This window comes from Chenopodium quinoa, unplaced genomic scaffold, assembly GCF_001683475.1.
Source record: "Chenopodium quinoa cultivar QQ74 unplaced genomic scaffold, ASM168347v1, whole genome shotgun sequence".
NCBI lineage: Eukaryota > Viridiplantae > Streptophyta > Magnoliopsida > Caryophyllales > Amaranthaceae > Chenopodium > Chenopodium quinoa.
Window position 1 is genome coordinate 2,501,892 of NW_018744582.1, and position 14,490 is coordinate 2,516,381.

General features: G+C 33.9%; 2 protein-coding genes across 5 annotated transcripts in view; both read right to left on the reverse strand.

Annotated features, from left to right (window-relative positions):
* The window catches only part of LOC110699333 (cytosolic endo-beta-N-acetylglucosaminidase 1-like), a 29,136-nt gene extending 23,145 nt beyond the window's left edge, over positions 1 to 5,991 (reverse strand). For 3 of the 4 annotated variants that reach the window (XM_021876848.1, XM_021876847.1, XM_021876846.1), the window contains exons 1-9: positions 5,286 to 5,991; positions 5,044 to 5,181; positions 3,764 to 3,873; positions 3,579 to 3,690; positions 3,393 to 3,500; positions 2,454 to 2,566; positions 1,554 to 1,635; positions 515 to 595; positions 15 to 70 (exon numbers count right to left, since the gene is read on the reverse strand). In XM_021876848.1, the coding sequence (XP_021732540.1) occupies positions 15 to 70; positions 515 to 595; positions 1,554 to 1,635; positions 2,454 to 2,566; positions 3,393 to 3,500; positions 3,579 to 3,690; positions 3,764 to 3,873; positions 5,044 to 5,181; positions 5,286 to 5,786 (1,301 nt within the window). In that variant the 5' untranslated portion in view covers positions 5,787 to 5,991. The remainder of the gene's footprint in view (positions 1 to 14; positions 71 to 514; positions 596 to 1,553; positions 1,636 to 2,453; positions 2,567 to 3,392; positions 3,501 to 3,578; positions 3,691 to 3,763; positions 3,874 to 5,043; positions 5,182 to 5,285) is intronic. The other variant, XM_021876845.1, reaches the window with a different exon arrangement.
* Positions 5,992 to 8,900: 2,909 nt separating this feature from the next.
* Positions 8,901 to 14,312, reverse strand: LOC110699336 (DEAD-box ATP-dependent RNA helicase 18-like). Its single transcript, XM_021876850.1, has 11 exons — positions 13,914 to 14,312; positions 12,370 to 12,606; positions 11,962 to 12,192; positions 11,112 to 11,191; positions 10,895 to 11,000; positions 10,700 to 10,813; positions 10,381 to 10,479; positions 10,182 to 10,268; positions 9,969 to 10,075; positions 9,733 to 9,876; positions 8,901 to 9,621 (listed from the first exon to the last, which is right to left on the reverse strand). Exons 1-11 carry the CDS (start codon positions 14,184 to 14,186, stop codon positions 9,351 to 9,353), a joined length of 1,749 nt encoding a protein of 582 aa, XP_021732542.1. The 5' UTR covers positions 14,187 to 14,312; the 3' UTR covers positions 8,901 to 9,350.
* Between the last annotated feature and the right edge of the window lie 178 nt (positions 14,313 to 14,490).

Genomic DNA, 14,490 nt, shown 5'->3' on the forward strand with positions numbered 1-14,490 from the left:
AATTATCTACTTACTTGACAAAAACTTGAGTAGCATCTGGTCCTGGGTCTCCAGAAAATTCTAGCAAAGGCTGCATACACAAATGAACTTAGTACATGAAGAAGCATGCTACATTGCTTAGAAGTACGCAGTTTTTAATGAATATTTTTATTGCTTCCCTGCCTTATAAAAAGTTTGAGATAACTCTTATGAATAGTGTTTGAATAATTATACCCTCTAAATAAAATGTTTATTTACTTATTTGCCCTCATTAATGCTAATTGCTTCTTTTTTGAACTCTTAAGAATAATGTGCGGACATTATACCCCTAAAATATTTGTTTACATATTTCCCTTATTAATGCAGCCAACAACTAAATATGTTACATAAGGCCAAACTGAAAGAGCTCCCCGAACATGGCTTTAGCCGCCCTAGTCTTAAACTAAAGTATCAAGAAAATGAATCAAGTTTAGAAACTCAACCAAAAACAAAAGCCTGATAAGTTAAATAAGGCAACATGCAATACGTCCCATACCTGAAAGCTTTGGCATGATAAGTTGCACCAATCAGCATTTGAAAGTTCCCTCCCATCAAGAGAAAAATGGTGACCACGACCCTAGAGGAAAGGAAAAAAAATCCAATAACATTCATCAATAATTAAATGAATTTACATCGAGTGCATTATATTACAAAAATGTTTCCATGTCATAAGTGATGATGTGAACTTGAAAACGAAAAAGAAAAAAAAAAAAAAAAAAACCTCATATTGCTTCTAGGGTCATTGATAACATATTACAAATAAATATAATGGATTCAATACTAATCTTGCATAAGCTAATTATACATCTAAATTTTACAATAAACACTCCCCCAAGGTGCCTTTAGAGTATATCAACCTAGAACTCAAGGATTTAAGTAAAACATGTCTTTTTAGAGGAATGTATTTTAGTTAAAATATATAAAATCAAACAAAGCTTATGTTCAGCCTTAATAATCCTAACAGAACACATAAGAAAAGAAAGAGCAAAAATCCATGCAACTCTTAGGAAGTTAAGATTTCCATGGAGAGATGAAATTAATAGTTTAACCGTTAACTATTGCCATTGCTATCATTTCATTTACATCTACGCCATATATATGCATTTATACTCCATCCAAAGATGATAGTCACATATTCTATAGTAGGATTCTGGAAAATGTCATCACATTTTCAAAAATATTAATGCATCATGCATGGAATTTCCATGACGCTACGTATGCAGAAGGGAAGGACACAACTTTGAAGATTCGAGTGAAATCATATCACATTCTGAAATGTGATAGTTTGGGTCATGTAATAGTTTGGGTCATTGGGATGATGCAACAACAGAAAGCGCTAAGAATAATATTGCCCTTACTTTCACATGGAAAAGCAAAATCCTGAGATTCAACATCAGACATAATTCACACAGCACAAGAAAAGGGTTCTTTAAGTCTATGCCCATTAATGTGAGTCATGAGTGTCCTTTGCTCTGAGCAACTGTGACAAGTAAAGAGAGAATGAATTATTAAAAAAACAGGATCACAATCAGTACCTGATCAAAATCTGAGTAAAATGGGATTGTCGTTGGATAACTCTGCCTCACTTCCCAGGATTTTTCAATAAGATCCCACCAACTGCCAAAACAAAACAATAAAATTCATCATTGTGAACCAGCAAGGCTGCAAGCCTGAAACTAAATTCAACGGCATTTAGAACAAAGATACAAGTGTCAATCAAGCTCATGATAATCTGTTAGTGGCTTTGCCCCTCCGCAAACAAGAAAGAGCATTAATTTTCATGTAAAATAAGTAAGTGAACAAGCACATGATAATTATAAGAAGCACCAGATCTACCATATGCATGTAAGAACCAACAATGAAGTGTACACAACCAAAAATCAACAGATGATGTAGTTTCATCATAAGAATTACTGACAAGCATGCTTAAGATTTTATATTTCTGATCTTAGGTCTGGTACTTCAAGTTCAAATATTTGATGGAACTTCGCTAATATCCAAAGTTCACCATCTAACACCAAACAAGACTAACCAAAATTACATAACAAGCAAGCCAGGAACAATATAATGTAATCTTTGGTCTTTTAAATTTTTTCCTTGATTGAACTGTCACTGATACCTACTGCTCACCATCTATACCAATCAAATTTTCAGGAATATAACCAATGTTGCATCCCACATATTTCTATGAAAAAAAGACAGCTGAAAAGCATTGACAACAAACTGTTGAACAAGCTTCATATGGTACTTCCACCATCCCACTATTTTTGTCCATGTTAAATCTTTTATGAATATCAAGGTGTAACAGTTCAATAGAATCTGACCCATAGCATGTTGATGTATTAGGAAAGTCAAATGGATGTATGTAATTACTAGCTAAAGAGGACAGTAATTACAAGCGTGTCAATGAATGCAGAATAATATCAGTTAGCTACCGGTTTTGAGCAGTCTGAAAATCTGGAGGTAGCTTTTTCTCATAGACCCATCCAGGTGCAAATATTGCAGCTGATACATCATCCTTCCTTATGACATCTAGAGCAAGGTTTGTCTACAATTTTGGAACAATTAATTTCTAAATTAGAGGTTTCTTAGCATTTGCCTACCTGTCAAAGATTAATGAGCAAGAAATGTCACAGATATCTGCAATACAGCTCAATAGTTTATAAATTCCTTTATAATTAATCACTCATTCACCCCTTACACCACTAATATGCATTATCTTCATTGTGCTCAACAGAATCATTAAAAGATCTTTCTATGTGAAGTGTGAGAGAAAGCTATACAGTGGAGTAAGAGGAGTCTTTGTATTAAACAAATAATAGGCTTTGTATTCCTTGGTTCCACAAGGAAGTGGCAAATGGCAAGGGCGCAAGGCTTACTCTTGTAGTTGCAGTCATGTGTTTAATCCCTTTAAGTATTACTTTGTTGTATCCAAGAAGTTGTATTGATGGAAGAATAATACGTCAGCAGATATATCCTTGGAGGCTAAGATATTTTTTGGTGCTACAAACTCAATATGGTGGTAAAGTTTAGAATAAAAATAATACCAAGCAACGGTGGTATTGTCCTTAGGTAGCTCCATACAAAGAAAAAATCAAGAAGCAGAGTCCTTTGATTTTTAAGGAGTTCATATGCATTAGCTGCTAAGTGTATTGAGTATTGACAACAGATTCTATAGGTTGAATCTTTAGGATGATAGATGATTGTAGTTACAATTAATCAGAGGTATCAATGCAGGGTGAATCCCATAGCTAAATTTTATCTATTGTCAAATTTATAACACTTGTATATCATCAAATTCCCTGTTTTAAATGTGGTAACTTTACTTAACAAGAAATGGAGACATGAAAAAAGAAAGCAAAGGAGATACTTACAGTCCACTCCCCTCCACCAAAAGTGTTCCTTCCAAATACATCTATTCCCATATAAACATCAAACTTTCTATCACCAGCAATATCAGCAGAGAGCTTTGGGAAGCCTTTCTGTGAAGTAAGCAAATAGTTAAATTACAACACTTAACAATCACCCCTGTAGCAGAAAAGAAAAAACAGAACACCAACCTTCCATGTGTAGTTTACAAAAATGCCATCACACAGATCAAAAAAGGCTTTGTTCTTGTCATTCAGCTGATCTTGCCAAGCAAGGTCACCATGAACGGTAACACTATCGTACCTGCAGGTAGCAACAAAACATCAAGAACTGTTCATACACAGAGAAAGAAGACAGGGAGATCTTCAGTACATACCATATCACCAAAGATCCAGGCTTTGACATATGCATCAAATCTGTCAGATGGTTGACAAATGCCTTCAAATTTGCTACCTCAGAAGGATTTATTTTGACCTCCATATTGATCTGCAAGTAGCTTAAATTAACATTTTAATTAAAAAAGGAAAAAAATAAAATAAAATAAAAAGAAAATAAATTAAGAAGCTTACAAATATTAAAAAGTCACAAAAATCCCAGTAGCATATTTGCTTTATCTCTTGGAACCAAGAAAAGAACATATTCATGTTCCTTCTATGGCTTTGTCAAAGATCTAGTTAGAAGTATGGTGTATTAATCAATCAGTTGTCTAATCCAATCTTGGTAGAAGCCTATAACCGTAAATTAAAACTATCTATAATAACCTCTGAGAACTACCAATAGAATACGATATACCAAACTCACAAGATGAAGACAAAGCTGTAGCTGTTCGCTTAAACTTGGGGTTCGTAGCTTTTATACTAACAAGGAATTACATAAGATAGACTTTGAGGGGTGTCAACTGTCAAGTAATTTTTAAAGGAGACCAAGAGAAAAACTAATATCAGCTGTCAGTTTTGATCTCTGTAATTAGAGTCAATTAAGTACAAATTAAAGAACTGACATAAAAAGATAACTGAAACAAAAGGGTGATACAATGGTTCACAAATTCTTTTTAAGCGTCAAGTTGCCTAACATCCATTGCATCAAGAGTTAAGCAGAGTAAAAATACATGGTATGTCATAGTGACTAGTGAGAAGTCATTTCAACATCAAGCAAAGCTCTTCCATCTTTAGTATCAATCAAAACCTCACATGAAAGACCAGCCATAAGAAGGAACAGGTCAATTGTCAACTAGAAATCCAAAAACAATTTTGCAAAGGCATTTGACACGTGCCCCTTAACAAAATCCTTTTCTTGACTGTCTTTAGCTGCAATAACGTCTCTCGGCTTTACCGGAATCAATGAAACTACCCTCCTTCCCCAGCAATAACAATGTAAATCCCACAAACTCACGATTATCCTAAGCAAGGTAGATAAGAAGACACTCCCAAGAAAAAATAGAGACAGAAGAGAAAATATGTTCACAGGGTATCCTGTCCGAGAGTTCACTGTCATTTGTTGTGCAAACATCCAAGCTACAATAAAACTAACCATCCAATCATCTACTAATGCCAATTTACATTTGCCAATTGCCAAAAAAATTGCAATACACAGAAATCAGGCAAAATATGAAAAACATGCAGATATATACTATAATAAAATAGAGGAATAATTTACCAGCCAGCCATCAAATCCAAGAGCAATAGCAAGCTCGGCCAATCGTTCAGCACACATTCGAGCATACTCGATACTGGATAGCAGTTGATCACTTATGATCCTACCCTCATCCCATTCTGTCAAAAAGGTCCCCAACACCTAAGATCAAACATAACCACAACAAATTAGCACATGAAGTACAATTTTGCAAAAATAATTTATTGCACAAGTACTAACCTAGTTACTCAATCAAAAAAAAATACCTTAACTCCATGCTTGTGAGCAGCATTAACCCAAGAAGGAGGAGGAAGGGTAACCAAATTATGAGAAAAATAAACAAAAACATCCATCAAATACCAATGCCAAATAGCATAAGCATCAGAATTAGTCCCACCTTGGACCCACTTATCATCATCCAAGTACCCACCAGCCATATCATGGCAAACCAAAAGCCTAGGTTTTTGGGGCAAATTCAAATCCCCATTTAAAGGGGTTGTAGATTTATTAAAAGGGTAGTGAAATGAATCAAAATATGATCTTGATTCGAGCTCTTGGAGGGTTTTGATTGGGTATGAAATTGGATTTGATGGTTGTGATGGGTCAAATTTTGGTGGGTCTGAAATGGGTAATTCAGGGGATTTTTGAGAAGCCATGATTGGAGAAGGGATGAGAAGAAAGATTTTGGTTTTGATTAAGAGAACGAAGTTTTTGGTAGAGATTAGGGTTTCTCTTTTCAAAAAGGCGCGAAGAAGGCGATTTAGCATTTGAAGGAAGAAGACGATGATGATGAAGAACAAGGAGGAGTGACTTGGCCGTTGACATTACTTTGTACTTGGATCATGCGAAAACAATGTGAAGGAAAGAATCAAAGGATGGTGTCACAATTTTACACCCTTCGAGCTGATTTTTGGGACAATTAACCAAACTAAGCTTAATTACAAAATAATTTTGTAAAGTAGACGCGTGGCAAAACTATTTACCAAACTAAGCGGGCAAAGCTATCTACCAAACGCGTTTTATACCCTAGTTTTTTTTTAAAAAAAAATCAATTTGTAAAACGCTGTCTTCATGTTGACTTCTTTTTTTTTTTTAATTTCGTAATTTCTGATTTAAAATTTTCTAAAAAAAATATTGGATATGTAAAACGCTGTCTAGAACAGCGTTTTACATATTGACTTTTTTTTTTAAAAAAAAAAAACCAAATTTCTGATTTAAAAAATAAATAAATAAGTCAGTGACAGCGTTTCAGTAACTTATTTTTATTTATTTTTTTTTTAAAAAAAAAATCAGATACTCCACGTTCTCCATTGAAGCAACAACCATAGTTCCTTCTTTCCTATCATTATAGGGTTCAGCAAATTTCATAGTTCCTTCCTATCATTGTAGGGTTCAGCAACGCATTATCAACTAAATTTGATTCCTCCAAAATTAGGCTCGAAAAAATCACAAATTTTAGGGAAAAAAAGGTCCAATTTCATAGCTCCTTAATATAGACTGCAAATTCGATTCAAAAGTAAACTATGCTCGAAAAATCAAAATTGATCATCTTTCAATAATTGATCTTACCGTCAATAAAATTTGATGATAAACCCTGGAATGTTGTAATGGTTGCTGCTTCAACGGAGAACGTGGAGTATGCTTCAATGGAGAATGTTGTAATGTTGTAATAGTTGTTGCTTCAATGGAGAATGTGGAGTACGCTTCAATGGAGAACATGGAGTATCTGATTTTTTTTTTTTACAAAGATAAAATAAAAATAAGTTAGTGAAATGCTGTCTTAGGCAGCGTTTCACGAACTTTTTTTTTTTTGAATCAGAAATTTGGTTTTTTTTTATAGAAAATTTTAAATCAGAAATTACGATTTTTTTTTAAAAAAACAAGTCAACATGTAAACCGCTGTCCAGACAGCGTTTTACAAATTGAATTTTTTTTTTAAAAAAACCAGAGTATAAAACACTGTCCCAATTTACCTTAGAAGCTTAGTTTGGTAAATAGTTTTGTCACGCATCTACTTTACAAAATTGTTTGTGAATTAAGCTTATTTTGGTAAATCGTCCTGATTTTTGTGCTCGTGTTATGGACTCATGATTAGGATGCAATCATGCAATTTTAGGACGTTATGTATCTAATTCTCCATAATTTTATATATTGTACTATTTTGATCATACATGTCAGATTTAATACTTTAACTTTATAATATACATTTATAAAAAAAATTCCCTAACAAAAGTGTTATTTACACATTTTAAGTTTTTAACCATCAAAATTTAGTAGGAGGCAACTATATTCCTTTTTTGTAAGAAAAAGAAATGAATAAAATTGTTGCTTTCAAATTTGTTAGTGCATATTACAGTTTAACTCTCAATCATCACGACTATTATTTGAAATTTTGTGTATGTATTATGTAGAGGTGCTAAAATAAATATTATAAGACATGTGTAAAGTTACCCTATAATGATCAAAGCTTTAAAAGTCACTTATTTTATCGATAAAGTTGTTTCTATTTATTGCCCCTTTATATTACCCTTTGAATCTTTAATTGAACTTACCCTTTTAAAATTTTAATTTCACTTGTAACGTACGAAGATAATTCAAAAACAGGTTAAAGACATTAAAAAAAAAAATCACCTTTAAATTGGATAATAGTTATCCATAATTTAAAACTTTACATAATCAAATTACTAAGAGGAATCTTGTCAAATAAAAAATAAAATAAATAAATAAATTACTATAAGGAACACTTTATCGGGAATTATTTGTTGATAATAGCAAGCAACCACCCATAGATTATTTGAAAATTATTAATTCTTATCCAATAAATTATAAAACTCATGCATTGCAAGAGCATTATTCAATTTGTTTATACTAAACATTATCACTAAGATTGATTATGCACATGCAATAATGAATGCTAGATTACACAGATATTATCATAGTCTTAAGGAAAAAAATCGTGTACAGCTCATAGTTTGAGCCATCAGCAATTCAGCATTAAGTTAGGTGCCTTGATATGAAATATCTACACCTATTTGGCTATTTGCCTATTTGATATTTTAAAAGGAATTAAAAAATGAAATCAAATCAGGTTGTATCACAAAACCTCATAAAATCTCAATTATACAAATTATTAGATCTCTTGCAGCATAATATACATTGCATGTTAGCACGTGTTTATTTATTTATATAATTGTAGTTAGTGTTTTATATTCCGTATTAGAGAGTCACAAAAGATACTCTTAACAATGTAAACGAATTTGCTCTCATGTCATAATAATGTCCTTGAATAATATACTAGTACTAAGAGTCTAAGACTTTAACAACCTAAATTAAGATATTATACAGCTACAATAAAACTTGCATTATATTCAACACATTAAAACAACAATAATAATAAAAAAAAAAATTAAAGGAGCAATCATAATTTCTAGAAGAAATTTACATCACCAAACTTCTTTTTCTTTCGATCATACTACATTTGAGTAACAAATTCTGGGATTTGAAGTCAAAACTAATCAAGATTTTAGGTGTTGTGAAATTTACTTACGTAACACCCAAAATTTAACATAAAAACCGCAGTAATTTCTTTAAGCTACGGAATGAAATCATACTATGAATTTTACTTCTACTCCGTCATTTTAAATGAAACATTTTGCTTTTTCGACTACTTACCCACTCTACTTAAGCTATTATTAGTGATTTATATCTAATGAAAAACATAATCACATGAGATCAAAATCACTCAATGTATAATTTATTAATATTAATATATGCATTGATAATCGCAAAGATAAAAATGTTTGATCAGGAATAATCATAATCAGAGATGTTCTGAAGCAGCGTTATCAGCTTAAGGGATTTAGACAGACGTCAGCCTCATCTGTTAACTATGAGTTGTCTCCAGTTATCGTCTCTGTAAATGGCAACTAAAAAAATCAACAATACACAAAGAACACCCCTAAATTGGGATTACCATTAAATAACATACTTGTACATAGTAATAAGCACTTAAATTACAAAATCAAAAAGGATAATACAGATCAAAATTTAGAATCAGATTTTGGTTGTGACTATATTTCTTCTACTTTTGTTCAGGACCTCTGCCGTGTCAAAATCCACAATTGCATTGGCAGTTCAGATAGTCGGCCACAACGTTTCTTAGATTGCTCCGTAGTGATATGCTCAGCTAAACACTTGTAAAATCGGAGAACAGGCAACATTTCTTTCTCAGCCTCGAGGAATAAATCCTTCTCATGGGTCAATCCGCTCGTGAAATGATCTTCATGGTATGGACCATTTGTAAACGATTACTTCTGCAGAATTAGTCTACTTCAATCCAGCAAATCATCGGCTCCCATTAACCTTGCATACTCATCCTCACCAATAGTACCTTTTTTCAACTTCTTCAAAAGCCGGTACTCCCGAGTTAAGTCATCTACATCTTCCTTAGTCTGAACAGCCCGTCTTTTCTTTGCTGTTGTCTTCTTCATTGCAGCAGTCTTATTTGGGGCAGGTTTGTGCTTTTGTGTTTTTCGATTCTGGTTTACTTCTGACTGTTTCTCCAGCAAATTCTTTTTCCTTTGTTTCTCACGAGATTTGTCCCTAAAAGAAAACCATGACGAGTCAGCCTATGATTCTTTACAGTATAAAAGATATACTTCGTATTATAATTTACATAACATAAGCATTCCAATTCCTTTGAAAGGTTCTTACTTAAATTTGATCTCCTGCAACTTCACACCCTCAACTGGAGTGAAACCTTCTGTTGACAGTCCGTGGAGCTTAACTTCAGACATTAAAGGTAACTGCAATAAACCATACCCCATCCCCAACTTTCCATACTCCAGTTCTTTCCACCTATAATTCATGAGAATTCACTTTTGTCAGTCTCTCAATATGAAGTAATTGCAGAAATACTTATCACAGTACATGAAGTTGCAGCATATGACCTGAAAATATAAGAGCAATGATGCTCCTTATATGCACGGATGAAAGAGACGTAGGCTTTTTGTCCTTTCTGCACAACATCACGGTCCTTTATTGCAACAGACCTGATCTGAAAATGAAGTTTGATAAAAGAGTATGGAGATATTAGCATCAACATGACCCCACATGCAGCCATCAAAACGACACATCAAAGTTCAAACAGCAAATTTACCCACCTGGGGAACGACATCAGGACCATTAGAGCACTCCCTTTTCTGAAGAGGCACCCTCCTTATCCGCAGAAATTCAACATATGCTTCTTCCTGTACATTTTATAACAATGTATCAGTGTTCACAAGCAGGCGGTAAAATTTGAACATTGAAATTTGGAACTCCAAAGTCATCCACAATATGGACATTAAGTCTTAAAACTACCTTGGGCAACAGAAAGACAACAGCACTTCCCTCTTTCCCCATGCGAGCAGTTCGTCCAACTCTATGATTAAATACATTTGGATCTTGTGGGGGATCAAACTGCAAACATAGAACAAAATAATTGGCATTTTAAGATATATTTAAAGATATAAGTCTTATTACTAAAAATTAATTTAGCCTTGATTTCCAATCACTGCTTCCATCAGCAAGCATCATAGGATCATTACTTTATTTCATCATAATAATAGAAAATTCAGTATATAATTAAAACATCAACTTATAACAGTAGTAACATCCATTAATGCGATAATAATGTTACCTGCAAAACGCAGTCAACGCCTGGTATGTCCAATCCACGAGCAGCAACATCAGTACAAAGAAGAATGCCACTTGAAAGACCCGTAAATGATTCTGAAGCTTTTTTTCTAGCACTCTAAAGGCCATATGAATATCAATAAGTAAGAAACTAAAAAAGCAAAATGATCCAACTACAAACATATCATCTAAATCGTACCTGTTTCATTTTCCCATGAATAGGAATTATTGAATGACCCTTCAGTACAGCAAGTTGTGGAAGCACAACTCCCCAGTAATCAACACAAGCGCAAGTCATAAAGAAGCTGCACAAGCATAGACAAAAATACAACAACCATTTTATTTAGTATTTGAAGAAGTTTATGCAAAATTGCAAACATTTATATACTACGTATATAGAATCACTTGTAACCCACATTATAATCTTTTTGGATTTGTATTTGACAAGAAGGTCAACAAGCTCCGATGACTTCCTGTCTGCCTCACACTCCAGATACTACAAAACAAGAAAGAGATATTACCAATGCCAAGAAAAATGTCAGAAGAATACAAGTATCATAAATATAATTCCTTCTTAGCTAGTGGGCATGTTCTGGTCAACGTTAGCACAACCATATAAACATAACTTGTTTTGAGTTTGGGGAAAGAAACAGCTAGAGACATAGCATACAAGGCTAATAATTTGCAAATCAAAATTATATACTCAAGGCTAGTGGGTATGAGATCTGAGCATGAACTCATATACTCATAGCAATCAAACTACACACATTTAACATTTCAAGAGTTTAGGTCACGGGATCAAGGCAAATTGTTTCCGGATGGCCAAATTCAATGATAGCTCACTTATCCCCACCCATCAACAATGCTATGAGAGCAAGGTTCTCATGATCTCATCAAAAGCTATTATTTTAGGGGCAACTCTGCAAGCACCTTCCAAATTCTTAACTCAGCAGAAAAAAGAGTTACCATGCTGAATTTCTACAGATGAGTACACTCATCATCCAGACCCAAGAGACAATATGAAAATGGAAGCTCAAGCTCTAGAAATTTCAGGCAAGATTAGGACTTTATGACATAGCTATCTAATCAGACCAATGATCAAGCAAAGATCACCACCACTATCAGGACTTTATGAGCTCTCAAGAACACAAACAAAACAAGACTAAAGAAGAAAAAATTTGGCAAGCATGAAACTGTGAAAGTAAGATCCATGCCAAGGTCTCAAACGTCTAATAAAGACATGCTGAGCTCTATGAATCAAAATACCTCAATATGAAGGCCCGAGGGTATTTTTGAAGTGTTCGCTGTTGCAGTTGCGCGAACTTCAACCCTCACAGGATTCCTTAACCCAGCTTTAGAAAGCTCCTCAACTGCCTCAGTTTGAGTAGCAGAAAACAAACCAGTTCTACGAATCTTTGGTAAGCGTGATATTATGTTATTAATGTCCTTTTGAAACCCCAAATCCAAAAGCCTGTCGGCCTCGTCCAGAATCAAAACCTGTACACGAATACAATAAAGTACAGAATGTACTCAGATAAGCAACAATTACAAGAACCCCACACTATAGCAGTCTATACAGACCCCCCAAAACCAAAAAAAACGAAGACGATCAAGAAATTCAACTACGGTCCAGAGACACCTGAACAAGTTCATATTAACACAAGTAAAATATACCTCAAGGTCACGAAATTCCAAGACATCTACACGTTCCATGATGTCAAACAACCTTCCTGGTGTCCCAATCAATACATTTGCCCCGTCCTCCTCTATCTTTTTCAAATCTGTTTTAATATCCCCTCCTCCAACAAGAAGCATTGGCTTGACATTTGAAAGTGTTGATATAAAAGGCAGGGCAACATTATATATTTGTGATGACAACTCCCTAATCGGAGAGATAATTATTCCCAACACCTGCAAGACAGTAATTGATAAGCACTAGAGCAAGCTTATTTTATTTATTGATACACAAATACAGGGAAGTGAGGGCCTAAATCCATCATTCACTTCAGCTAACAGCTAAATTAAAGAGTTTAATATAAAGCTAACAATTTAATACCAGAAAATTTTCCTGCTGAAGTCACTAACAAAAAACAATCAGACCAATTTAACCTTGACTGCGGTAGCTGCCCATTTTCATTAAACCTTTAAATCTCTAATAGTCTAATTTCCCCATTACCTTCTGTTATAAATTAAGACAAATATCTGACAAGCAAAAGGAGAGGGGGGGGGGGGGGAAGGCAAAAAAGAAAATTTCAAATAACAAATTTTGTGACATGCACTCCCTTCCTATCAGAATACTTGAAACAATTTGACTAACACACTTGCCACAGCACAAGTTTGAACATAAATACTTCGCATATACAATATGTATTAGAGAAGAAAAAAAAAAGCGATATTTAGATTGAGACTAATCCAACAATATATGACACAATAACATTTGGTCTTTATATTCTAGTAAGACAACGTGGTCAAAGTTAATCCATGATTAGCAAGCCTTCAATTAAACATAGGCGACAATGGCTTACTCCACAATTATACAATAACACAAAGTTATGACTTAAAGGGATTCAACAACAACAACAATAACCAAGACTCAACCCATGAGTTATGAACCTTATGATCCGGCAAATGAAGCTGTTTGACATGCATCGTCTGCTAGAAGCTCATATAAGTTCTGCACTGACCACCCCACCAGTTCAAAATCATTGCAAGGAAGCTCCAATAGCTTTGAATGTTCAAATGTATGAGTGCATAAATAACAAGCATTAACAAATTACTTCAAATAAATGTTCATTTCAATCATAGCCTATCATCACTATTCGAACATTACATAAAGCATCCAATCAAACATGATATGAATGTTAAAATGTTGGAGTGCTGGACATCAACAAACATTAACAAATTGAGAATATTATCATATTACCATCTACAAAACGAATCGTAAATGTTCATATCATTCATACCCCATCATCACTACTCACAACATCCGAGCAAATATCTTCAATCAGCAAAATTCAATTACCACTAATTCTAATACTACATTAATCATAATTCAATTACCCACTAATTCAAATACTACTTCAAACAAATATTCATAACCAACCACACTAAACCAAAAAATGCAATTACACTACATAAATCACTCAAAAAAGAAAAACCCATCTAAAATTACAGAATATAAACTGCAAAAATCCAGAAAAGGAGAGAAAGAAACAAACTTGATGGGGTTTAGGAGAAGGGTTAGACCGGCGAAGAATTTCAACAAGTGGGACAATAAAAGCAAGGGTTTTTCCTGAACCGGTGGCGGCATCGACGGCGACATCTTTGTAGGTGCAAAGTAAAGGTATAGTGGCGGCTTGAACCGGTGTACAATAGTGAAAACCACCTTGATGAAGAGCTTCAATAACCGGTTCAGAGAGAGGCGGTTTAAGGTCGGAGAAAAGGGTGGTTGTTAACGCCTTGTTTGTGTTGATTTCCGCCGTCGTCTCCATTCTTTCTTTGTTTTCCGGTTTGTGTTGTTTGGCTGCTCAAAGAACGAACATATAAACTGTAGAGGGTTTTTGCCGTTTTGGTTATGAACTTATGGGTAATTCCATTCTTCAGTTTTTTTAGTTACATTTTAGGGATTTTTTTTTTGGGTTAAATTCATTTCAATTTGAATAATTTTCGTCAAAAATGTAAGTTGGGAAATTCTTTTTGATATTCACGTGTTCATTATACTAATAATTCAGTATTACCATGAATAATTGAAATTTTTGTTGTTAATCAAAAAGAAAATTAAAAAACTTGTAAGTG

Bases quoted from the DNA above. Each gene is read 5' to 3' on its own strand.
- LOC110699336 (XM_021876850.1), bottom strand. From the start codon at position 14,186: ATGGAGACGACGGCGGAAATCAACACAAACAAGGCGTTAACAACCACC. The intron at 12,193-12,369 runs GTATATTTTACT...ATTCGTGTACAG, and splicing joins TGGAATTTCGTGACCTTGAG to GTTTTGATTCTGGACGAGGC. The intron at 10,480-10,699 runs GTAACATTATTA...CTATGTTTGCAG, and splicing joins GCGTTGACTGCGTTTTGCAG to TTTGATCCCCCACAAGATCC.